Source organism: Saccopteryx bilineata, chromosome 6 (assembly GCF_036850765.1).
Source record: "Saccopteryx bilineata isolate mSacBil1 chromosome 6, mSacBil1_pri_phased_curated, whole genome shotgun sequence".
Taxonomy (NCBI): domain Eukaryota; kingdom Metazoa; phylum Chordata; class Mammalia; order Chiroptera; family Emballonuridae; genus Saccopteryx; species Saccopteryx bilineata.
This window is the reverse complement of record NC_089495.1, coordinates 101443011-101468981: the sequence shown is the minus strand read 5'-3', so window position 1 is coordinate 101468981 and position 25971 is coordinate 101443011. Positions and strand designations below refer to the sequence as shown.

Sequence of the window (25971 nt, the reverse complement as noted above, 5' to 3'; positions counted from 1 at the left end):
CCCAAAATGAGGTTTGGTGGTGCACTATGTACTAAACACGGTCCCTGGGCCACTTTGTAATCCCTGCAGTGGTCCTGGGGTTGGAAGCTGTCACCCCAAAGCTTCTCTGTATTATTGGCTTTCTCAGTTCAGGACTCTGACTGCCTGGCCCTTGAGTAGCCTCTCTCTTTAGAGAGATCACTAAACACTAGTGAAAAGAGAAGAGACTGACCTCCTAAAACTATAAACAACAATAACAAAAATGCGGGCTGTTTTCTTAGAAGTTCCAGAATTCTGAGTCTTTTTATAAATCTACATCATTCTATTTCTGAATTTAACAATGTCTAATTTAAAAAATTTGAAGGCTGACTATACTTTTCTATATAATGAGATGACTATAATCTCACCAGCTGGGTAATGACAGATTTTCAAATAATTAATCTTCTGATTTCTTCCTACTCCCTAAAAAAATCTTGCACAATGTGGCTTGTGCCAAATATAAAAATTTCTAAGTGAATTTTATATTAACTTGTATCTTCTTCTTAATCATTCCTCGGTAAAGTTAGTATTCATTACAGAATACCACAAACATTTATACCATGTATACAGCCCTTGGAACAACTTCTCTCACAGATATTACTTGGGAAAATCAACACTATTAGTTAACGAAAATAAAGCAAATATTACCTAGTCCATCCAGAACTCAGAAAGTATTGCCCTACTTGTACCTCATGTCTGATGAGTAAAAATTACTTCTGGAAGCTCTATATGAAGAGAATGTCTACTTTGCAGAGGCATTAGAACGCAAATATTATAAACATCCTAGGTCTGAGGATTTCAGCTCAAAAACTGGCACCTGACTTTCCTAAACAAGAGAAGTACAGTTGGTAATAAAATATTGGAAACTCAGGTGTTATAAAGTACATTTCAAGAAATCCATTTTGGCAGTTTTCTCAATTTACCCACTTTTAAAGAAATGATAATAACAAAATCACTGGTTCAAAAACAAATATCTCAAACAGTACAAATATTTTTATATGCCACTCTACAGAAGATACTGGTATTTTCATAGTTAAGAAAAAATAAATTTGGGGAGGGGGAAAATTAACAGCAATCTAAATACAATGAAAACTCAGCTTCAGCCCTGGTGGGCTAGCTCAGCGGTAGAGTGTTGGCCCGGCATGTGGAAGTCCCAGATTTGATTCCTGGCCAGGGCACACAGGAAAAGCACCCATCTGCTTCTCCACCCTTCTCCCTCTCCTTTCTCTCTGTCTCTTCCCCTCCTGCAACCAAGGCTCCACTAGAGCAAAGTTGGCCTGGGCACTGAGGATGGCTCCATGGCCTCTGCCTCAGGCTCTAGAATAGCTCCAGTTGCAATGGAGCAACGCCCCAGATGGGCAGAGCATCGCCCCCTAGTGGGCATGCTGGGCGGATCCTGGTCAGGCACATGCAGGAGTTTGTCTCTCTGTCTCCCCACTTCTCACTTCAGAAAATATAAAAAACAAATAAACAAACAAAAAACTCAGCTTCAATGTGAACAGTTTTTAGACTCATTGACAGTCTACTATATTTGAATTAGGAATTACAAATCATGGTCCCAAGCTCTTTGAGCAATGGTTCTACTATTTACATATTTAGCACTGTATTCATTAAAGGAAGAATTGAATATTTTCTTCAAATATGTGTGTGAGTACAGGACTGTAATTCAGGAAGAAATGTGACAAGGGAAGATGATTTATGGAAGATTACCATTAAACACTAATATCAGAAGTTACTGGTTTGGAAAGAAAAAACTATCTTATGAGTAAGGATTTTATATTTTGAAAAAGACGATTGTAATTCATCATAAATTTCCTTCTCACATAAATGAGTAATTTTTTTAAAGCACCTCAATCTTTATATCAATGAATACTTCATTAGTTTAGCAATCAAGTAATACAAATTGCTCAACAAACAACCTAACACTGGATAAATTCATTTAAGAATACCCTGATTGATAGTGTAAATACCCTTATTTGTCATAACCCAGAGCCTGACTGACAAAATGCACAAATACAGAATTAAAAGTCTTTTAGGGAACCTTATACAAGAAACATACAAACACTCTGAAAAACAAATTGTCAATTACCTTCCATGTCATCCTCACGTTCCTCGTCTTTATCATCTGGCCCATCACTTTTTGAATGAAAGAACAGAAGAAGTTAAAAAAAAAAAAAGCTTTAATAATGGTATTAAGACCAATTTTTAAAATGTGGTAAATAATGCATGTTACAATATGATGTGTGACATTGAAAAGGGGGAGAGATGACAATAAAAAAAGGAAGCTTTGCTTCTCACACCATTTCATGTTAAAATCTGAATTGTAAATGATGCCTGTATCAGTATTGCTAAGATAATACCAAGAAGTTCTACCTGACCATGATATATAGAGAGCACCAAGTAATGTCACAATAAAGTTGAATTTAAAATAATTTGAAGTCAAAATATTCTACTAATTTGGTTTTAGATAATATAGCATTTGAGTATCATAGAATGACACAAATAATTATTTATGAATGCTCTGCTGATGCCATTTATTGATATATACTTTAACATAGTAAAAACACATTTTTCTTATATATGAACTAAAACTATATACCAAAACAAACAAAAAACAAAACAAAAACACAGAAATCCTGTAGGAAGCAAGCTCTTTAATGAAATAATAATTGGTAGAATGAAAAATAGCAAGCAAAGCAGCACATGCATAAAAATAACACATTTTGCAATTAGATGTCAATCATATCTTAGCATAGTCAAATTTTTTCATTAGATACAATTTATCAAGCAGAATCATGTCAAAATATAGGAGAAAAGCAGCTTGATACATACTGGCATGAAACCCACAATGTTTTAAGAACATGACATCATGCATTAGTGGTGAAAGACTCATCAGTTTTTAAGTTTCTAGACTAAACCAACCTGTCTGACGTTGGAAAGGATAAATTGTCCTCATACAAATCTCCTTCTAAACCAAGACTGCTCCAGCTACTGCTGTTACCATTACTGCCAGAGGAAGAAAAGAACAGAGCTGAACTAGAAAATGAATAGTAAAGACGACCCTGGTTGTCCTTGGAACAGCTTCTGTCACTGATAACTGGGGATGTTGTGAAGCTGCCACAATTAGTGCCCAGGACAGAGGGCACAGCACTGCTAATGTAAAAGCTCCTGATAGCTTCAGAGGTGTGGACGTTTTCTTACTTGTTTTCAAGAAGTCATAAAAATTATTCTAATGTAATATTATAGATAAAGATAGCAAAATGTCTTTTAAGTCATCAAATGAATGCATGAAGATGTTTCACAATGAAATTAATGTCTATGTCAAGTTTTAGGTTATAATTTATAAAAAGGCAATACTCTTCAGTTTGGAATAAGTTTCAAAAGAAAATAAAACACAAGTTAACATTCCCTCGGGTCTCTGGATAGTGCAAACAGTGATGGGATTGCGGGTGGGGGGAGGTAGGCACCGAAACAGAGTCCCAACCAGACCTTTTCTCATTTCCGGGGGGGGGGGGGTGTTTTCTGATTTTAAAATACTCTTATTATGTCAATTACCTTCATTTCATATAATTCGATAGATGATAAGTAACATTCATTTTCTTTAGAACACTAACACTGCTTAATCAAGCATTAGCCAGTCACTAATGATACACAGATAACTCCATATAGTATCCCATCAGAAGAAGGAAGCAACTATATTCTAAAACTGCAGCAAAGCAATAAAAAACAAAAAGTAACTGTGCTTAGAAACAAAAACTAAATTCAATCCTCAGATTAAAACCTAAACATGCAATTTTTAAAAATTCTAATCATGAAAATAATTAGTAAGCACATTAGTTCGCAGTGAAAGCAGCTACACTTCCCCATTGTAAGCTAGGCAATTATAAAGTTACACAAACCAAAGCTTTAGTTCTAAAAATGAGTTAACATAAAACCATTTTATAGGCATCAGTAAATGTTGACATTACCAAAAAGGACAATTATTTAAGAGTGCTAAGTAGTTTCCAAGCAATCTCAAATAATTTACATATCCAAGTTTACCACTATCAAATTGTGACAAACTATAATGTATTAGAGAATGGAAGTTAAAACTGAGCAGTATCTTTTTTGCATAATTCAAACAAATAGAGTTCTACCATAAAACTATTAAAACCACCAGAATCTTGCCTCGTAGTGTTATCAGAGAAACAAAAAATGAGAAAATGCAGAAATACAATGAACAGAGAGCTACTAGCCAGAGAAAATTAATGACCTCAGAAACTGTATTTACTTCTACTAACAGAATGATTATCTAAATAAAACTTACAAAATTCTTATCCACAAACTGATTCCCCAGTTAATAATAAAAATCCATCACCTATGTCTTAGATAAACATGGAAAATAACAGCTAAAAAGTGGTCAAACTCCCACTATCTAACTAACCTCATTTCCCCCTCCCATTTTGCCCCTTGAAATGGGGAAGATTTGAAGTTAGTTACTTATAAAATGCCACTTCTAAGATAGCCACGTATTTTTCACCTAACTAGGGCACTTTTGAAAATGAAAGGTGTCAACCATCAACAATTACTCCAGAACAGAAGGAAACCAGGACAGTCCTGAGCAAACTGGGAGGTCTGATCATCCTACATTAACCCAACGTAAAACAACTTCATTTCTTTCCTCAACCGTCTTTCTGCTTCTTCCCTGAACCCTGCCCTCCCCTGCCCTGCCCTGCCCCCGTCATTTCCTTCTGTGCCTTTTCAGGTGTCCTATGTGAAGGACGGGCATATCGCAAACCACTGGTAGTCAGGACCTAAGATTCCTTATTGTGGCTGTCAGCATACGAAAAGTACTATCAATTCTGACACATCTCATAAAAACTCTCTCCAAAATTCGTTAAGTCCAGCCCCATCTCTTACCTGTATCTACTGCATAAATTTTAAGAAATACACAAAATGCTGAAATACTTCAGATTCACGTATACAGACTAGTTCTCTTTCTGATCAAATTATACATTCCTCCTAACCATATGTGAAAATTAGACTATTGTTTCTTTTTAACTGTTGCCCTCTGTGGAACTTCATATTTAGAGGGAGAGTGCAAGTGTGCCCAAACCTCTGAAGTCTTTAATCTCGTACCTTAATCTCTGTCCCAGAAAATAACAGTTCCTACCACAGATGTCATCAAAAGATGAAACATGTAAAGCCATGTATCTTTTTTTTTTTTTTTTAATTTTTTAAATTTTCTTTATTCATTTTAGAGAGGAGAGAGAAAGGGAGAGAGGGAGACAGAGAGGGAGACAGAGAGGAGAGAGAGACAGAGAGAGAAGGTGGGGAGGAGCTGGAAGCATCAACTCCCATATGTGCCTTGACCAGGCAAGCCCAGGGTTTCGAACCGGCGACTTCAGCATTTCCAGGTCGACGCTTTATCCACTGCGCCACCACAGGTCAGGCAAAGCCATGTATCTTAAGGGTGTTCTCTGAGCCTCTGAAGTGCGTATCAAGCATGCAAACTCGGGACTGTCTACTGACCAGGGAATCAATGTCTGGGATGCGAGGCCCTGGAAGGTGCATCCAACAAGCACTCCAATTCTGAAAGAGTGCCACTAATTTTTTCTTTGTGCTTGAACTTTAATACCACAAAGCATAATAGTTATCAAAAATGTGGTAGATCAAAACCACAGATTTTCTGACAAAATGCTATCAAGCCGAGTTTTCAAATAATTCAATTTAATTAAAAAAGCATTTACCCATGTTAAACATAATTATTTTAGCCTCGGCCCAATTTGATCTTTTTGAACCTTGGTTCTATTAATGGAATTATCTTTTCAGCTTTAAATTTTTTTAAATTTACTTCATTAGGGTGACACAGGTTAATATAATTACACAGGTTTCAAGTATGCAATCCTATAATATACGTCATCTGTAGCATAGCATGTTGAACCTGCAAGTCAGTCTCCTCCCATCACCATTTATCCCCCTCTAACCTCCTCAACCGTGCCCACCCTTTCCTGCCTGTAATCACCATACTGCTGTCTGTGTCTATGAGGTTTTTCCTTAATCCCTTCACCTTTATTACCCAGCCCCTCAACCCCTCCCCTCTGACAGCTGTCAGTCTGTTCTCTGTTATATATGACTCTGTTTCTATTTTGTTATTTTGTTCATTAGATTCCAAATATAAGTGAAATCATATGGTACTTGTCTTTCTTTAATTGTCTTACTCCACTTAGCATAATACTCTCTGGGTCCATCCATGCTGTCTTAAAAGGTAAGATTTCCTTCTTTATTATGGCCAAGTAGTATTCCACTGTGTAAAGGCAGCACAGCTTTTTTATCCCCCCTCCCCCCATCTATTGATGGACACTTTGGTTGCTTCTAAATATTGGCTATTGTAAATAATTCTACAATGAACATAGAGGTGCATATATTCTTTTGAATTAGTGTTTTGGGTTTCTTCTGTGATATTTCCAAAGCAGACAAGGGGTCATAAAGCAGTTCCATTTTTAATTTTTTGAGGAAACTACATACTGTTTTCCACAGTGGCTGTACCAGTCTGCATTCCCACCAGAGTGCAGGAGGGTTCCCTTTTCTCCACATCCTCGCTAACACTTGTTGATTTCTAGTTTTCATCTTCATTTTGAGTCATTCACAAATGAGTATTTCTTATCACTAATAAAACAATGGTGTAAAGAACAGAACCAAGAACAGGATCTGGTATCTGTCTCCTTTTTCTCTTCAAACTAGATAACATTCTGTCTGGATTCCTCTTAATGTCACTAGCCTCTAACTCTAGTTTTCCCATTTTGACACCTGGATCTCCTCAGTGACAGTGTCAACCCTCACTGAAATTCTAGAAGCCTGTGTTTCTCAAAAAAGAGAGAAGAATTTACATTCATATTCTAGTCTAGATAAATTATGGAAAAGAGCCAAATGATGATCTGTGATTATTATGCCCAGTTCCTAACCAATTTTAAAGAGTGACATTTCTGGATCTAGATTTTCAAAAATATTGATGGTTTACACCACATTTTAAGTAACTTTAATGAAATTCTTTATAAAAATATGAATACCCACTGGCTAATCCAAGCATCAAACAAAATGCTCTGACCTGCTACGTTCTAGCACGTGAAAGCCATCCCCCTCTTTGTGCTCCCCCACCCCTCCTCTAACAGCCTTCTTACTCCCCCTCCTGTAAGTCCATTCCAAGGCTCTGACACCTGAAGCCTCACAGGTTCCTTTCCACACGTGTCCAAAACTGGAAATGTGTATGCTGAGAGCTCTCTTCTTTCCCTAGCCTCAGCTAGGAATGGTATTTATTATTTATTATCAATTAATGTGGATAAAGATTCTATGGAATTTTATTGGTTAGTAAGGAAATGCCTACAGAGAGTTAAGAATATAACAACTGTATCACAATTAATAAAATATTCCATAAATTTATTATGAATAAAGTTAACTAAGAAAAGTGCCTTCTGCTATACCAAACCATATTTTTATAATGAATTTCTGTATTTTACAGTCATTCAAGTATAAATGTTCTGGGTTATTTTTTTCCTGAGAAGCAGGACAAGTAAGGAACCCTTACCCAAAAACATACTACCCTAACTAGTATCAGGAAAATTTCACGGCCAAATATTTTGACGTCTCTTAACAGATAACTGTCCTTTTTCCTGTCCTCTGAGGCAGCAATTCTCAACGGCTGTGCGTGGCACACCAGGGCACTGCAAGAATTTTAAAAACATGCAATACCTGCCTATTTAGTTAGGGGCATTGACTTCTTTACCCTTAACTGTCAAAAATATGACAACAGCCATCTAATGTGAATGAATCAAAATACCTAATTTTTTTTGTCAGATCGGCAAAAAATATTTCTTGGTGTGCCACAGAATTACAGTGATTAGTTTATGTGTGCTATGAATGAGATGAAAAAGGTTGAGATCGCTGCTCTAAAGAAAAAAAAAAGTACTTTCTTTAAAGAAAGAAAAGTTTTCCCTCAAACATTCATTAAAAACCAGGTAAGCTTAAAACATATAAAATCAGATGTATGCAACATTTTTCAAATTAACTATGGCCTAACCAGAGAAAATTAGCCAGTCTAATTACTTTATTTAATACATGTAAAAAACCATTAGAAATATTTTGTGACTAAGAAATACATTTTGAAAATTATGGTACTTTCAAATTCAGAATTCTAAACACTACTCAATGTAAATTTATAGCTCACTTCTGCAATCCATGTAAAATTTTAGTTACCTTTCACTCAGATGATGAAAACTGCTACTTTCATGTTCATCTTCAAAACTTAAATTGGACCAGCTGCCAGTGCTGTCATCACCAATGCTGAGGTTCATCTGCGGGCTACCAAAACACTCGGTTGATGGAAAGTCTTCCATTTCTTTCGGACTAAAAAAAAAAAAAAAAAAGGATAAATTGAATGCAAAAGCATCACGTTCTGAATTATAAGACTATCTGTTTGTTGATAAAGATAACAAAAACACGAAATGATATTCAGAGTTAAAAAAATAAATAAAGATAAAATACACTAACCAGGATTATATTGGACATTCCAGCAGTCACACTATAGTTCTGAATGATGAGAGTATCATATTACTTTGTTGTTGTTTTTTAGACACTTTTCCTGCTAATAATTAGACCAATCTAATTAATGGTCTTCTGCTGAAATTACTCACTAGATGGGGTCCAGAGAAGAGTTTTGTTTTTAAAAATAACTGCTCAGTTATTTTGGCTCAGAAAAAAGAACTGGAAATATAGTTTAGATGTTTTGTTCTTCTAAAAATGCACTATCTTATAACTCCTCGTTTGACACCATATGTACCACCCCTCGTACATTACAGCTTTGTGAAATATAGGGAATGACAGTCATAAATCAAACATTTATAAGAAAAGGGACACCAGTGAAATAATCCAAATAATACCTTTAAAAATAATCCATTTGAATGAACCCCTCTAAAAGCTTTAAAGACAAACCATTTTAACTTTAGTAAGAAAATGTAAAACTGTATGGTAAATTCTAGTCAACTTCTAAAGAACCCTAGCACAATTATTGATAAAAATAGGAGAAAGAGGAAAAGAATACAGAACAATATTCTACCAGCCTGGATAAAAAGCTGAAATTAGACAGCACTGGCTTACTGAAAGAACTCCAGGGGCCTATCCACTCACTCAGCTTTAAGAAGAAAGAGTAAAAATACTGAGGAATCAATAGCAAAGGCATTTGCTAGGCCCTGGGAAAGATGTCTTAGAAACACTCTAATCTAGAGAATTAACTAGACCTAATCTAGAGAATTATCCTCCCATGAAGCTGGGATTGAAGCAGGAGAGGGCAGGAAGAACAGTGAAAATACCCTGAAGCTACTTTTACTTACTTACTTATTTATTTTAGCAAGAGACAAACAGATAGGGACAGACAGGAAGGAGAGAGATGAGAAGCATCAATTCTTCATTGCAGCACCTTAGTTGTTCATTGATTGCTTTTTTTTTGCGACAGAGACAGAGGGGGCAGATAGGAACAGACAGACGGGAAGGGAGAGAGAGATGAGAAGCCTCAATTTTTCATTGCGGCACCTTAGATGTTCATTGATTGCTTTTTCATATGTGCCTTGACGGGGGAGGAGAGTGGCTACAGCAGAGCGAGTGACCCCTTGCTCAAGCCAGTGACCTTGAGCTCAAGCCAGCAACCTTCGACTTTAAGCGAGTAGTAACCTTGGATTTCAATCCAGTGATAATGGGATCATGTCTATAATACCACACTCAAGCCAGCGACCCTGTGCTCAAGCTGGTGAGCCCAAGCTCAAGCCAGATGAGCCCGCACTCAAGCCAGTGACCTCAGGGTTTCGAACCTGGGTCTCCTGCACCCTAGGCGGACACTCTATCCACTGCGCCACTGCCTGGTCAGAATAATTTAAAAAAGTAATTTCAACTGTAGAAAGGCCCAGTTTACTTCCCTTATTCATCTGTATACTTATTAATCACTTATGTCTTATCATCATATTAGAAACTAACATGGAGTCATGAACAAAGAAAATGTGGGTCTAGTACAAAGGTTCACATTTTCTTTTTCTGTAAAAGGCCAGGTAGTGACTACATAGGCATTGCCAGACATAAAGTCTCTTGCAACTACTCAACTCTGCCATTAGATTATAAAACCAGTCATAGACAAGGCATAAGTGAATGTGCATACCTGTGTCCAAATAAAACTTTATTTGTGAATACTGTCAGTTAAATTTTATATAATTTTCACATGTCACAAAATAGTACTTCTGTTTTCCAAAAATCTTAAAAATGTAAAAATCCTCTTAGCTCACCAACCATACAAAAACAAGCCGTGGACCTGGTCTGGCCCAAGTTTCCAGTTTGTCAATCCCTAGTTTAGAAGAAAGAAGGCTACCTGATTATGGCTAAAGAGACTTCCCATAGTTCACCAGAAACCTACAGCATCTTTCATCTCAAGAGAATGCTATCAAACAACCAGACTCAAGGATCCGGCCAAACTGCAGGGTGGGGAAAAGAATCAGTCCTTGTCAGGATTTTGACAAAAGCTACTAAAAACCATGGGGTACCACGTAATTCAATTAAATTCTACCTCCACTCAAGGCATTTTCTCTTTCCAGTGGGACTAACAAATAAAATCCTTCAAACTAGTAACACAAGTTGGTCCTGATATTTGTCTGGGGAAAACAAAAGTTAAAAGTCAAAATTTTAACTAAGGTGTTAGAATCTCTGAGCATAATACACAGCTGCTAAAACATGGAACAATGTGGACTGATCAAGAGATACAGTGGCAGTGGTGAAGTATCTGAAGAATTTCTATCTTCCTAATAGCAATTTGGTTAAATTAAGCTCTTTATAAAAACAAACCAAAAAAAACCTTACTTTTGTAAACAGAAAAGAGAAAATGCTGTATAAAAATTTAATCTGAGTAGCAGCTTAACATGGTAATACTCTACTTGCAATTTATTATTCTCCAGCTCTCTCTGATTCAACTTTACCTATTTCACAGCTTTGTAAACTTGGGCAAGTAATCAGCTTCATTTCTAACTAGGTAAATAGTTAATACCTTTCCTCAAAGGGCCCTACCTTTCTGAAGAGGACCAATACATATATGATCGAGTTTAACTTTTCTTCTTTTCTTTCTTTTTTATTAAGTGGGAGGCGGGGAGGCAGGCAGACAGACTTCTGTATGCGCCCCACCCCCCATTGGGATCCACCCAGCAAACCCCCTTCTGGGCAATGCTCTGCCCATCTGGGACAGCTATTCTGTTGCTGGGCAACCAAGCTATTTTAGCATGTGAGGCAAGGCCATGGAGCCATCCTTAGTGCCAGGGGCCAACTTGCTCAAACCATTCAAGCCATGGCTGTGGTGTGGGAGGGAAAGAGAGAGAGAGAGAGAGAGAGAGAGCGAGAGAGAGAGAAAGGGGAGGGGTGGAGAAGCAGATGGTCACTTCTCTTGTGTGTCCTGACCAGGAATCAAACCTGGGACTTCTACATGCCGGGCTGACACTCTACCACTGAGCCAACTGGCCAGGGCTGAGTTTAACTTTTCATTTTATCATAAGATCCAAAAGAAATCTGAAACTTACCTGCTAACAGCATGGTCAACATTCATGAGGGCGGATGTCATTATTTCAGTGGTAAGGCTTTCAGCAAAGCTAACACCATCTTGTCCAATGCCACTATCAGCTGCCAAACTGGTATTGCTCAGCTCTCTCTCTGCTTTTTCAATAGCTTCAGCAACTATCTTCTCAGCAAGCACTGTCTTATCAAGATCAACATGAATTTGAGGAACATCAAGGTGAAAAATTCTAGATTTCTGATAAATGTTGCTAAATTTCAAATTAGAAACTGGCTTATTACAAGAAAGTACATCCTGCCTGAAAGAGTGTTGAGGTGAATTTCCATTGAAGTCATGGAGTCCTTTATGGTCACAATATCTACAAGCTTGACTTGTAAGAGGTGACAATTTTTCTGCATAAGTGATCCTATCTGCTGCTTTTGTGGCCTCAGACATTTGAAAAACTGTGGATCCTAAACTGAGTTCGAAAGTGTCATCCACTACTTTTTTTGCATACTGTTCTATAGCTTGAACAACCTTCTTTCCATAGCCACACCCATTTAAGCTGCCTGTACTGTGGTAAAATCTGTGATTTTGCGAGGAAGGCTGAAGTAACTTAGAAAATTCTAGCTCAGTGTGAGGCTCAGTATCCTCATCACATCCAGATTTTTCATAAAGGCAAGAATCTGTTGAGGATTTTGGCAAGCCAACTGTTGCCACTGTCAGCTCTTTTTTAGCATCTCTGGTTATGCTGTGAGCAAGAGAGGCTGAAAAACTATACAGGTCAGAGCCCTCATTTCTATATGAATCCTGTGTCCATTCACAAGTCTGATTCTTACAGAGGTAACCTCCATTTCTTTTATTTTGTACTTTCTTATCTACTTCTTGGTGGTGGTCTTTATTTAAGAACATTAAGAGTTCATTGTTCACTTGCACCTGTGAGCTTTGCACGAGACACTTTTCTGAGTTGCACTTCATTTTGGCTGTCTTAGCTGCTTCTTGCAATCCTGATTTGACAGATCGATAAGCAAGTCTATTGGCATACTGATCCATTATTAGATCACTATTACCACCTTCCTGTTTTAGTATTTGGATAATATGACCTGCATATTCGTCTGTCACACTCTCACAGCTGGGATACTTATATGTCAGGCCTGATATACAAGAACTTGGTGGTAATGAAAGAATAAATGGATCAACTTCTCTTGGGTGTGCTCCAGTCTCTATATTCAGCTTCTCTTCTGATCTATAATCTTGGTCTCCATCACTGTAACAACTGTTCTTTTTTTGCCTGAAAAGCATACAACTTCTAACTTTTGCTATTTTCTCAGCTTCTATAACAACTTCTGCGGCCATATCACTTGCAAAGTTGCATACTGTTTGTAAGTTTTCATCTGAACAATTTAACCAAGTAGGTGATAAACCTCTTTGACTTTGCACATTTAAGCACGGGCTTTTAATCTTGGGCTCTTGAATTATTTTATTATCTAAATGGGAAGCTGCCATTTCAGTGGCAAGAGAAACGATGTGTGCAGCTAATGCTTCGGCAAACTGAACTTTCTTCCCCGTGTGCTCTGCCTTCACGTTCACTTCTGGATGCTCTTCCCCTTCACTGCTTTCCACTTCTTCTGAAAGAGAGCGCATGAGTTTCAACATGAACTCTTCTTTTTCAATAGTATTTTGTCCGTTTTCAGACAAACTACCAACAGACGAGTAGTGAGGGGTAGAAGGCGGTGTAGCAGGTGCAAATTCTTTTGCTAATTCCCCCTTGAGTTTTTTGGTTAACTTTTTGATGTCCCATTCAGAGCTAGCCTGGGATGGTACTAGAGGAGTCGATGGAGGAGTACCAGGTATGACATTTCCATCTCGAATTTTCTGTTTATCTTCCACATGCAAACCATCTACACACGTAAGCACTGCAGATGAGAAAGTATGTGAATGGGGGAAAGTGCTTTCTTGCACCAGAGACAAAGGCGCAGGTGCTGTAATATTCAAATTACAGTTTTTTACTGATTTGTCCTCAGCAACTTCCTTCAACTCAGGTTTCTGACCTGCCATAGTTGGACAATGGGGTAGCGTCTGTAAAGAAAGTCCATGAGATATGTGATCTTTACCTTCCGTAACACAATCCTTTCCTCCTGGAAGTGAGCAGCGAGGTAAGTGATCTCGAGCATCAAGATATTTGGGGAACCCTTCCAAGGTCAACCGTGTCTCTTCCCCAGGAACAGGCAAGCCTTCCCTGTGTACTACGTTTCTATCCACATTTGGGATCACTGAATTGCTTTTATCTATGGAATGTTTAATAATAGATTTAGATAATCGATCAACAAACATGTCCTTGTTGCTAGCTTCACTCTGTTGCAGTATCACTTGATCACAGTGGAAAAGAGAGGTTTTTTCCTTATCTGTTTTAGTTAAACAGTCTAAGGATTGCTCAACTGTTTTTGTTACCCTGAATGATGTTACTGACTCTAAAGTTTCATTTACTATCGAATTCACCTTTGCTGCAGAAAAGTTGCTAATAATCACAGGATCATTTGTTGATTTTGAAGAGCTCTGCATTTGAAAAGCATCATTAGTTGGTTTAAAATCATTCTGGTTACTTGGATTGTGTTCTGAAGGTAAACAAATATTTCTGAGACAAGCTACTTCCTCTTCTTTGTTTTTTGTGAAAACACATGCTTCAGTAGAATCACCACTCGAATTACTATTACTAGCACCAGATGACAGATGAGAGTTTGCCTGATACAAACTAGATGAAAAGTGGTATGGGAGAAGGGCACTTCCTGCCAGGGGCACTGGTATAGAAGTAACAATTCCAGAAGTACAAAACAAGGCCTGCTGTACAGTGTATTCTTTTTTATATTCCTGGACTGGTTTTGTCACCATAATTGCTTGACTGGTCAAAGTAGGGGGGTATGTGGAGGTCTGTGTTGATGGCACAGTATTTTCTGCGCTCACATACTTTATGTTATCTGTAGAGACACTAACTGCTGCCTTTGTTGTAAAGGTCACATCAACTTGTGATAGCTCAATAAATGCTTCCTGTATTACAGATTCAGACAAGTCTTTTGCATACGACTTCACTACTTTGTCTTCATAGTCAAATGACCAACACTGTGAAGATGCAGGTGTCGGAGGATAGGAAAATTGGCACACTTCCATGATGCCTTCAAAAACAAGCTCTTCAGCAAGATCTGCGGCAAACCCAGTAACTATGTTTGTAAATATCTGCTTCTTTACATACTGTAAATCTTTTAAAGCATTTGATAAAGCTTCGCTCACCAAAAAATTAGCCAGACCACTAATAGCACGCTCTTTCAGGGAAAATGCACGCTGCTTTCTCAGTTCATTAAATGCCATCTGAAAGACCGATGATGTCAATTTGATGGCTAACTGGCACAATGCATTGGTACATGAAGAGACTCCTTTCTGCAAGTCTTTAAATGCACAGCCAAAACTTTTTTCCACAAGATCTGCTGCAAATTTTTGAATGCTCTCTCTAATCATTACGGGTTTATTTTGAGATTTACCTTTTGGAGCAAGGTTTCCATTCTTAAGAACTATGGTTTCATTTTCTCCCTTTTTAACACTATTAATGTGTACTGTTGCATTAGTATGCTGGTTGTGGAGAACCGAGCCCAGTACTTCACATGAAATGCTGTTTGCATAATCTTCACAGGTGTAATAAACAGAATCATGATGTTCATGAATCCCGTCTCCACCAACAGCTGTTTGGCAAAAACATTCAGCAGGCGTACAGGCCCCAGGAGGACTGAAAGCAGAGGGCTGGATGGGACTGAACAAGCCACTGTCTTCCCCAGAGGCCTTCACCGGGCGCGGAGAGTCTGGAGCACCACACGGGTTACTGTAAGGGGACTCCGGTTTACGAGGTGTCGGCTTTCTAATATTAGCTGGGAGAGCTGGACAATCAAACTGGAATTTCTGAGGATTCATAGTGGTTACAGAACAAGATTTCTCATGTTTGTGTCCTTTCTTTTGCAATGCCTTCCCTATGACAGGATCTTTCAGAAATGGACAAGAAGTCTCTAACGTCTGTTCTAGTTCATCAAACTGATCAAAACTATCAAAAAATTCACTCACTTCTGAGTCCGAATCCTCTATGTCATCTTTCATCACAGGGATTTTAGGGAGCTCAAGCTTTGCTTTTAAGCTTTTCTGATACCCTTCTTCATCTAAGAATATAACAGGACTTGGACTCGAGCATTCCGAATCCGATGAATAGGCAGGAGAAGAGGAAAAGAACGTTTTTTGTGTATCACTACCTTTTTCAGAAGCATTAGATGACCTATAGAAACTTCTTTGGATCCAAGGCTCAGAAATTGAGGTTGTGACTGAAGTTTTTGCAGATTGTTCTTTACGTCCCAGAACATTTATTAAGGAAGCTGAAGGTTTAGCCGATGGCTTCTGCCGCCCAGAGCTAACCAGAATCCTTAAATCCTGGGTTTCTAACTGGTGACCAGAAGTCTGTGAAGCAGCATCACACTGGCTCTTCAGTGTAATCATGTTTACTCCTATAGGAAAAAAGAAAATGATCTTGAACAGAATTTTTTAAAAATTTAAATCAATGGGAATAGACTTTAAGCATAAAATATTTATTTATAACATGTCTCTTCTATGTTGCTGAACATATTCCCCCAAGTCACTCTTGAAAATAAATATACTAGACTGTGTAGTAAAATAAATTCATTTTACCATACTTGGGAAAATCTAGTCTATAGAATGCTAGCATGCTCGTGCTGTCACATGGTTAGAAACACTAACATGGAAACTCTTGCCAGCTAACCCTCTAAAGTTTGAGCCTCCATATGTTCTAAACACTTACAATAATGAGGTAAACAGTATCACCAAAATAAGAACAGAAATAGCAAAACTAAACACCAGTTAGCAATGAACTTAAAAATCACATGAAAATTAATTCCTCGAACAATCAAAAAAATAGGTTTTAAAAAGAGTAAATTTCAGTCAAGTGAGATGGACTTAAAACTTTTAAAACTGAATTTTAAATATTAAGCCCCTATCAAAAAAAGTTTAGTAAAGAACAAACCATCATTATATAGCTTTGAGGTCTCTTCTTCCTCTAAGTGCTCAAAAGCAGTGACAAAGTCATCCTCTATGGATGACACCGACTGGTTAGTGTCATCATCATCTTCATTAGTGGTCTCTAGTTGGTGTTTCTGATGCACGAATGTATCCAGCGTGTATCTTATGCCAGTAGCATATTTACTTAGGAGACTAAAGATAAAATCAATTCTGAATCTTGGTAATGTAGGTGGTGACACTCTCATGACACAAAACATTCCAGAATGATGACTCTTGGGAAAGATGATAAAAATATTTTAATTTCAAAACATATTATATATCCAAAACATATGCCTAGAAATAACACAATCTCAGAAAGGAAATAAAAAGAAAGAAAAAAATGCATCCTGAAAGGCTCATTGACTTTATTTTAGTATGTTTAATTCTTTTCTTCATTCTTTCTGCACATTTCTCACTCCCCAATCCTTTTCTCTCCCTTTTTTCTCTTATCCAGGTATGGAAATTCTACCTATAGTCTCTCCTTAAATGTTACAGAACTTAGTATCCATTCATGTGGCAATAAGGTTTCCCTGTAGTATTGTACAGACCTGGGACTCTTATTTAACCATTCACCAAACTCACCAACTGCCCGGTAGACTGCCGGAAGGCAAGCCCAGGTACTGCTACGCTATTCTGGCACCTCGTCCTCCTGTAGCATCCAGCATGGCATCACCTTCTCTACTGTAAGAGAGCCTGCCCTCCTTTAATCTACATCTCCCTAGTATTACAACGTACAAAACCGTTCACAGCTTTGATTACGGATACAAGTCATCAGACTTTTTCCATATATTTTATTTTTGAAGATGTAAATATTACAAACGATTTATTCAAAAAACTAGAACTTAAATATAACAGCTTCTCACCTCTTTCAGACTACCAAATAAAACAAAGTAAATATAAATGAAGAATATAATTATGGAAATATGGTCAGAAGCTATACTGTTATGTGTAGACCTCATAATAGCACATAGTCTTTTTTACTAGGAATAAGGAATTCAAATTTTAAACCTACTAAAAATTCAATTTTTAGAAAGTAAAACAATCAAAATATTTTTCATTGATGAATTATTAATAAAATAATAGTAAAGAACTAAAAGCTGAATATTATAAAACTAATCACCTGCCTGAAATGGCAACATATTTGTTTATTAAAATAACACATCATTAGATGTGCACTTTACACTGAAATTATTTTAACTGGGAAATGAGTTAAAGGTCCTAGCCAGGTAGCTCAGAGTGCTGTCCCGATATACCAAGGTTTCACAAGGTTCCAGGTTCAATCCCCAGTCAAGGTACATAAAAGAATCAACCAATGATGCATAAATAATAACAAATCAATGTTTCTTTATCCTTTCCTCTCTCTAAAATCAATAAATAAAAATTTACAAAAAAAGAAAATGAGTTAAAGTATATTCTCTAAAACATTGATATAAGTTTGGAATTGGCCATAAAGGGGGGAAAATTCCTATTGCTTATACAAAGCTAGAAGGTCAAGAAATCCAGAAATAATAAATTTTCAGAAAAAAATTAAAATGTACTGGCATATCATTTATGGAACTTCACACGTGAAAAATCTAATTTAAAGCTATTACACCAAAATTATTCTCTCCTTCAATGATTTCAAAACTTCATGAGTTAGATTTCTTATGAATCACATTTTCTTGAATATAATTTCTATTTTAAAAAAGAAACATCATCCAAGTAAAGTTTAATACTCTCAATCAAATGTCACTGTAAAATTTGCACTGAAAAATTCATTAGAAATATGTAAGTTACCTGATTTAGAGGACCGCTGTCTATAGCTGATGATTTATTTATATCCTTCATACATATAATTTCATTTTCATTTAGACTACAGAAGTGCAGTGGATTCAGAAGATCTGGAAGTTCCAAAGAAACTGCAACTAAATCCTAATTTTGAAAAAATAATACAATAAATAACAGTACAAGATAACACTTTTGTTAAGGTTCCTATAATGTGGGTCCTATCCAAAAATCATAAGGTCTACTGGTTAATTAATTTTCCAGTTCATTTTTACATGGTACCTCACACATCCATGACAATTAGGCATAACAGTTTTTAGCTGCAAATGTCAACCTACAAAGATCTCCCGTTTAACTGTGAAATTTTTCATACAGAAGTCTTACCTACAGACTATATATACTTCATTGGAGCTTAAGTTTTATATTTATAAAATATAACTCTATTTTTCTGCCTTTCCTCTTTGAAGTATTATATTAGACTTTAGTTGGTAATTTAATGAAGATACAAAGGAAAATAGCTTTTTTCTCTTATTTGTCCTTTCTTTATAAATATTTTACCCAATTAATGATGAATTACTAACGTCCTTGACCCCTTACTGAGTACCTTCATTATGCTTATGAGGAACTCTCAAAGAGGTAGAACAAGAGAGAAACACTGGCCCTGCCCAGTTGGTTCAGTGGTAGAGCATTAGCCTGTTGTATGGAAGTCCCAGGTTTGATTCCCAGTCAGGGCACACAGAAGAAACGCCCACCTGCTTCTCCACCCCTCCCTCTCTCACTTCTCTCATTCTCTCTCCTCCTTCCCTCCTGAAGCCATGGCTTGATTTGAGCAAGTTGGCCCCAGGCACTGAGGATGGCTCCATGGCCTTCCCCTCAGCCGCTAAAAATTGGCTCTGGCTGCATTGGAGCAAGGTGCCCAGATGGGCAGAGCATCACCCCTTAGTGGGTTTGATGGGTGGATCCCGGTTAGGACGCATGTGGGAATCTATCTCTGCCTCTCCTCCTCTCACTAAATAAAAAAATAAAAATAAATGAAAGAGAGAGAGAGAGAGAGAGAGAGAGAGAGAGAGAAACATTCTGGAACGCTTTTCTTTTCAGCCTTAAATTCTCTGGAGTATATCCTCAGTTTGAGCCTTCTACCTAAATTATTTCCTTCAGGCAAGGGTACAATCAAGACACAACAGAGTTTTCATTCATTAATACCTGACACACATTTCCACAAAGAATTGAATAGTGTTATTTCTTCTATCAGGAGACTTTCACTGCCACAAAAGGAAACATAGGGCAGTCCAGCTCTTAACACCCTGCATGAGGTAAAAAGAAGTGTACCAGCACTTCACTGAGCTTTAGACTCTCCAGGGGACCGTGAAGCTTTCCTTGTCTGATCCTAACCTCAGCCACTGACAGAGGAACTGAACCCTCCATCAATTCCTATGTCAATCAAACAGGTTAAAATTTTTGCATTGGTTGATTATTACTTTTCACAAATTTACCTTTTAAATTTAATTCTATCTCATTTGAAAATATAAGAATCTGACTGTTGAGGTCAGATTCTTAATTTTAAAAACCAACCAAATTAAAAACCAAGTCCTACATTCTACCTTAGCAACAGAATGAAGAAAAACCTAGCCTACAGTTTACCACCTTCGCAAATAAATGATTTTTTTGGACTCCTAACCTAAAACTGTTTTCCATAACAAGAGTACTCAGTGAAAATGTCCAAAGCACACTCAGAAACTGATTTCAAAATGCCATCCTTGAAAGAGGAATGATAACAGAAGAGTTTAGTGTAAGTTTCTGGTTAATAAGGCAAATTCTTCATGGTATCAAAATTTGTTTCAAATAGTCTCTCACAATCCTACCTAGTTCAATAAATCAACCATACCTGTATATGAGCAGTATCTGTTTCTTCATTAAAACCCAGAAATGTGATCTGAATAAAAAATGAATAAAGCTCCATTAATTTGAGTTTTAATGTTTTATCTTACTTAGATTACTGAGAGCTGAGAAACAGGAAAAAAACACATAAAGCATTACAATACTGTTATATATATATATATATATATATATATATATATATATATATATATACACACACAAATATTGAATCATTATATTGTACACCTGAAACTAACAGAATGTCTTATGTCAACCTGACTTAAATTAAATAAATAAAAATGCTGACTCTCTTGGACAGAATGATTCATTTTTTCATCAAGATGATGACACAGGTTCTTCACCAAAGATTTGCATAATGCAGTTCAATCAATTCTACTCCCAACACGTATTGCACATATATCCACTTCTCTCCAGCCCCCCAAGCACGTCTCATCTGCACCACTGCAGTCCTCTTCCCAATCCCAAATACTGTATTATCATGTCACCTGCCTGTCCAAACCCCCATGCTTCCCAGCACAGCCCTACCTGAGGGTCCAAGGCTCCAGGTTAGCCACCTTTAATTTTCCCTCGTTTTCATTTACATAGGCTTCCATCTGGGTCTAGAATATGCCCAGCAGAACCTAAGGGCTTCGCAGTAGCACCCCCTCCAACGGGATGTTTTCATGCCTAGCTCTACCTCATTCTTCAAAATCCAACTTAAATGTCACCTCCTCAGAGAGGCCTTCCCTGGGTAGGCCCTCAAGGTTACCTCCTTCTTGACTACCTGTGATATCATCACTTATTTCCATCAATGCCCTTATAGAGAGATTTCTTTGCAGAACTTTGTATAAATTAAATTACTCAAGAATATCTAATGATATGAGAAAATGTCACATTATGAAGTTAAGGACAAGTTACTGAAAAATGAGTATCCTTACAATTTCAATCTTATTTTTAAAAACATATGCAAGGGAAACAACACTAAAAGGCAGTACATCAAACTACAAGCTGTGATTAACTCGAGATGATGGAATTATAAGTGACTGTATATTTTTCTACTTTTTTCACTGCAGTTTTTTTTAATTCATAAGATTAATGATAGTCATTTCTTTTTTGTATTTTCACTATTTCTTATTTTTCTATAAGAAGTATGTACTGCTTTTATAATCTGAAAAATGTACTATTTTAAAATTATCTTCCCTTTGTCCCTGACATCACTGAAACAAATATTTTGCATCTGAAGACAGAACAGTAAACTGTCTACTAAGCAAGCACTGTGTCTAAAAATAAGAAACACTGAAATGATAGTAATATGCACAATAATTCTAGGAATTAAGGGAAACTAGCACAGTTAAAATATAAAGCAATACTCAATATATTTTTGATGTCTTTCTGATGATTTGGAAGCAAGTCAGAATCCTAAATTACTCCAGGATCTTTACTCTGATTTATTAGGGTTATTACTTCACAGAATTGTTATAGTTAACTTCTAGAGGTCGAGGAAAGTTGTTAACCTCTTGTACCTTGTCTCCTCATCTATAAGACTTACCGCAATACAACCTCTCCACAGTGGTGAGGGTGAATCAGATAATGTAGAGGAAAGTGCCTAGCATATCATAGGCACTCAATAACAAAGAGGCAGTCAATGCAATTTCCTTCCTTTCTTCGAAAAGATACTTTGGGGTATGTACACCCAAAAGTGAGACAGAAATTCCTTTTATTCTTTAGTTTCCTTTTACTGAATACAAAAGAGAAAATAAGCTGGCTTGGGGATTTGAAGATGCCAGGAGAGTCATGTCTCCTGTTGACTGAGGAAGGCCTGACGAAGGAATGTGGGCTCAGAAAGGCACTACGTAAGGAGCCAAAGCAATCCAGGCTGGGAAACTGTGTGAGGGCAGAAGAAGGGTACAGGACACTTGTCACACTTGGCAACAGCTGAGGAGATTAAGAGTGGCTCAGCTTTAAGAAAATAAAAAGGGAAAACAATAAAATAGTCAAGAAACATAGAAATTGAGCCAACACAAAAAGAGAGGCTTGGCATGGGGTCATGGACATGACCCCACGGTGGCTGGCATGAACCCAAAGGTCTCTGGCTTGAAGCCCAAGGTCACCGGCTTGAGCAAGGGGTCACTGGCACGGCTGTAGCCCCGTGGTCAAGGCACATATGAAAAAGCAATCAATCAACAACTAAGGTGCCACAATGAGGAATTGATGTTTCTCATCTCTCTCTCCCTTCCTGTCTATCTGTTCTTATCTGTCCCTCTCTGTCTCTGTTGTAAATAAATAAGCAAATAAATAAAGGCTGGTCAGAAAATACTACAGGCCTAAAGGTAGCTAGTCACTCTATGGAATGACTTCAAATACAGTTTCACATGCAACAAGATAATAATAATCAAGATTTTATTAGAACAGATTCCAAAAAAAAATTTAAATTAGCAACCTTATACCTTACTTTTCAGGCTCAATGATCTAATACCCTCTTATTTGATAGCATAAATATGTTAATGAGCTATGCTTATACTGCAGAATAAAATTTTATTCCTTTTTATAGTAATAAATTCAAACAAAGTCTGGAAACACTGATGTATAAAGAAACAAATGATCAGTGGTATATCTTATCTTAAAGTAGTAAATATCTTCACTTCAAAATAAACTTACTACTTTTTCACTTGGAATCAAAGTTAAACAATCAAGAAAACAATAATCCAAAAAGGATTTAAAAAAATAAGTATATATTTTATATTTCACAGTAGAAAATTTCAGAAGTACCAACTACTGACTATAGTAGGAATTATCTAATATAGCACTTTCTAGCTGATGATTGATTGGTTAATAATACCTCTGCACTAAATTAAATGTGCTCATTATAACACACCAAGACATTTACAATAGTAGGTATTTAAAAGAGATACTTTTCATCCATGCAGTAATATGTAAAGATTTTAGGCATCTTAAAAATAGATCATGCAGGTCTAAAAAATACATTGTGCTTTATTAGGAAAGGATATAGAAAGTAGTATGTCAAACCTCTGTCAAATTAACATGTTCATCCTGCTTTAAACAGTCCTCTGCTGATACACTACATAGTTGCTTCTGGCTGTGTAATAAAGACTTCACAGACTGGAACACATCTTCACTGAAGCTCTGAAAGTAAAGGATACTCTTAATTGATTTAATTCCAAGACAAGAGATTAAAGATCCAGGAGACATTCTAGTCTTAAAGGGAGAAAAAGTAACTCTCCAATTAATATTCATTTGGCATATATCTTTTGATAAATAACTCAATTCAGCTAAGAGGAAGAAAGGACGAAATGCTTCAATAGAGTTCCAATGCAAAAACACACACACGTCCTAACCCAGGCACTCCGCCTACTGGAAGAGCACGAGCCCTCACACCAGGTCCCTTACACCTAACCCACATCACATCCTAACAAACGGCACACCTGATTTTTAAGTCCTTGGCAGAACAGAAGAAACAATTTATATAAGGAGTGAGATACTGTACATCTACAGTAAGGAATGCTAACGACAGTGATCACTCTAGTAAGATTGGTTATGGGGAAAGAAAGGCATAACCACAAGAAAGGCTTCTCAGGGAACTTAAGGGAGCTATATGACTGATGAATGTGAAGGAAGGCACTCCAGATCCGGCAGGGGAGCACGTCACAAGTACAAAGTATCAGAGGAAGGAAAAGTTACCATACATAAATAGAATGTCGGGGACCGAAAAATAGACAGAGTTTGTAGAGTTTGGATTTCTGGGGGACAGAGGTGTAGGGAAGTGGCTTAAGCTGACAGTCTGCCCAAACCCCCAACCTCGCTTGCAAAAAGCTAAGCCCTTCCCCACACCTCCATGTTAGCTGTGATGCTCGTCCTGCCCCCCATGTTCCCTGGAAGGAAAGACTGGCTTCTTTGTGTATGTTTATGTATTGGTGGGGGGTTTTCTGCACTTGGTAGAATTTTTGGGTTGCCTTGGAAACTGTAATCAGAAAAGATCTTATTGACTTGCTAATGTCCCACTTTGCCCAGTAAATCAAAGAAGATGCGGTTTTTGAGGGCAGCCATGTTTTTCTGCTAGGGTGGTGTTTTTCTGCCAACAGTAACTGCAGAGCCCTGCCAACCCCATCTTTTATTCTTTAACTCTTTTAGTGTATTTTTCTTAATTCTGAACCGTTCTCGCTCGGGACCTGAAAAGACTGGTCGCGTAGGTTCACGACAATAGAACATTAATTTCCTTCCTTCCACCATATTCTCCTGCTGATTTGTTGATCTGCTCTTCTATCAGAACTATCCTTATCCCCCAATCTTCCCCTGTAGAAATCCTACCCATTCTAAGACCTCTGAAGATTTTCCCACCCATTGGTCATAATAAATCTCTCAAAGTTCCTACTGTATTCACTGCACATTAAGATCATTTAATCTATATCACAATATAATTACTGTTTTCATTCTGCATGTCTTTCCTACCAATGAAACTAAATTATTGAGGCCAAAGACTGTAAAACTGTAGTTAACACACTTGGCTCTCTACATTTCAATACCTCACATATTACAGGGTGGGGCAACAGTAGGCTTATAGCAGTGAGTATATAAAACTCAGGCTTATTCTTATATTATTATTTATTAATTACTGTATCATTTTTCACTCAAACAATTGTAAACCTGCTTTTGCCCCACTGTGTATCAATAAATGTACACTAATTTTAATAAACTGAAAATTAGTGGAAATCTTCAGCCTAAAAGAGCTACAAATATGAAATAAAAGCAGTTAAGAAAAAATGTAGTTAAATTTGAATGTGAACTATCAATATGAACTCAAGATTCTTTAAATATATGTACTACATTTTTCCATTGAAAATCACAGAAGCAATGACTCTTAGTAACAATGAGCATACCCAGCACCTAGATTTTGGTTTCTAAATACCATGTGGCAATGAAAAGAACTAAAGATCCTTGGGAAAATGGCTAATTCCAGGTCTAAGGCTGAAACATCTTATTGTGACAGAATGCAAGGAAGTGCTCAGATACTAACAAGGTCATTTCAAAAGAACATAGAAGCCAGCCTGAAGAAATTCCCACTAGGCCTGACCTGTGGTGGCACAGTGGATAAAGCGTCGACCTGGAAATGCTGAGGTCGCCGGTTTGAAACCCTGGGCTTGCCTGACCTGTGGTGGCGCAGTGGATAAAGCGTCGACCTGGAATGCTGAGGTCACCGGTTCGAAACCCTGGGCTTGCCTAGTCAAGGCACATATGGGAGTTGATGCTTCCAGCTCCTCCCCCCTTCTCTCTCTCTTTCTCTCTCTCTCTCCCTCTCTCTCTCCTCTCTAAAAAAAAAAAAAAAAAAAAAAAATGAAACCCTGGGCTTGCCTGGTCAAGGCACATATGGGAGTTGATGCTTCCAGCTCCTCCCCCCTTCTCTCTCTCTGTCTCTCTCTCCTCTCTCTCCCTCTCTGTCTCTCTCTCTCTCCCATTCTCTCTCCTCTCTAAAAATGAATAAGTAAAATAAAAATTAAAATTAAAAAAAAAAAAGAAATTCCCACTAGCCTAATTTGGGACAATTTGGACATTAAAAGAATAAAAACAGTAATGGATTATAATAACTTTTTAAATTCAATTTTCTTATTAAATTTTTAAATTTATTGTGTTAACAAGGATTC

At 37.2% G+C, this 25971-nt stretch overlaps 1 protein-coding gene across 5 annotated transcripts in view; it reads right to left on the bottom strand.

The window, feature by feature from the left end:
- The window catches only part of AKAP11 (A-kinase anchoring protein 11), a 65508-nt gene that overhangs the window by 9332 nt on the left and 30205 nt on the right, over positions 1 to 25971 (bottom strand). For 4 of the 5 annotated variants that reach the window (XM_066237472.1, XM_066237470.1, XM_066237471.1 and 1 more), the window contains 8 exons: positions 23342 to 23458; positions 20322 to 20369; positions 18449 to 18583; positions 16638 to 16905; positions 11598 to 16104; positions 8251 to 8400; positions 2941 to 3024; positions 2108 to 2154 (listed from right to left, as the gene is read on the bottom strand). In XM_066237472.1, coding sequence (XP_066093569.1) covers positions 2108 to 2154; positions 2941 to 3024; positions 8251 to 8400; positions 11598 to 16104; positions 16638 to 16905; positions 18449 to 18583; positions 20322 to 20369; positions 23342 to 23458 — 5356 coding nt within the window. The remainder of the gene's footprint in view (positions 1 to 2107; positions 2155 to 2940; positions 3025 to 8250; positions 8401 to 11597; positions 16105 to 16637; positions 16906 to 18448; positions 18584 to 20321; positions 20370 to 23341; positions 23459 to 25971) is intronic. The other variant, XM_066237473.1, reaches the window with a different exon arrangement.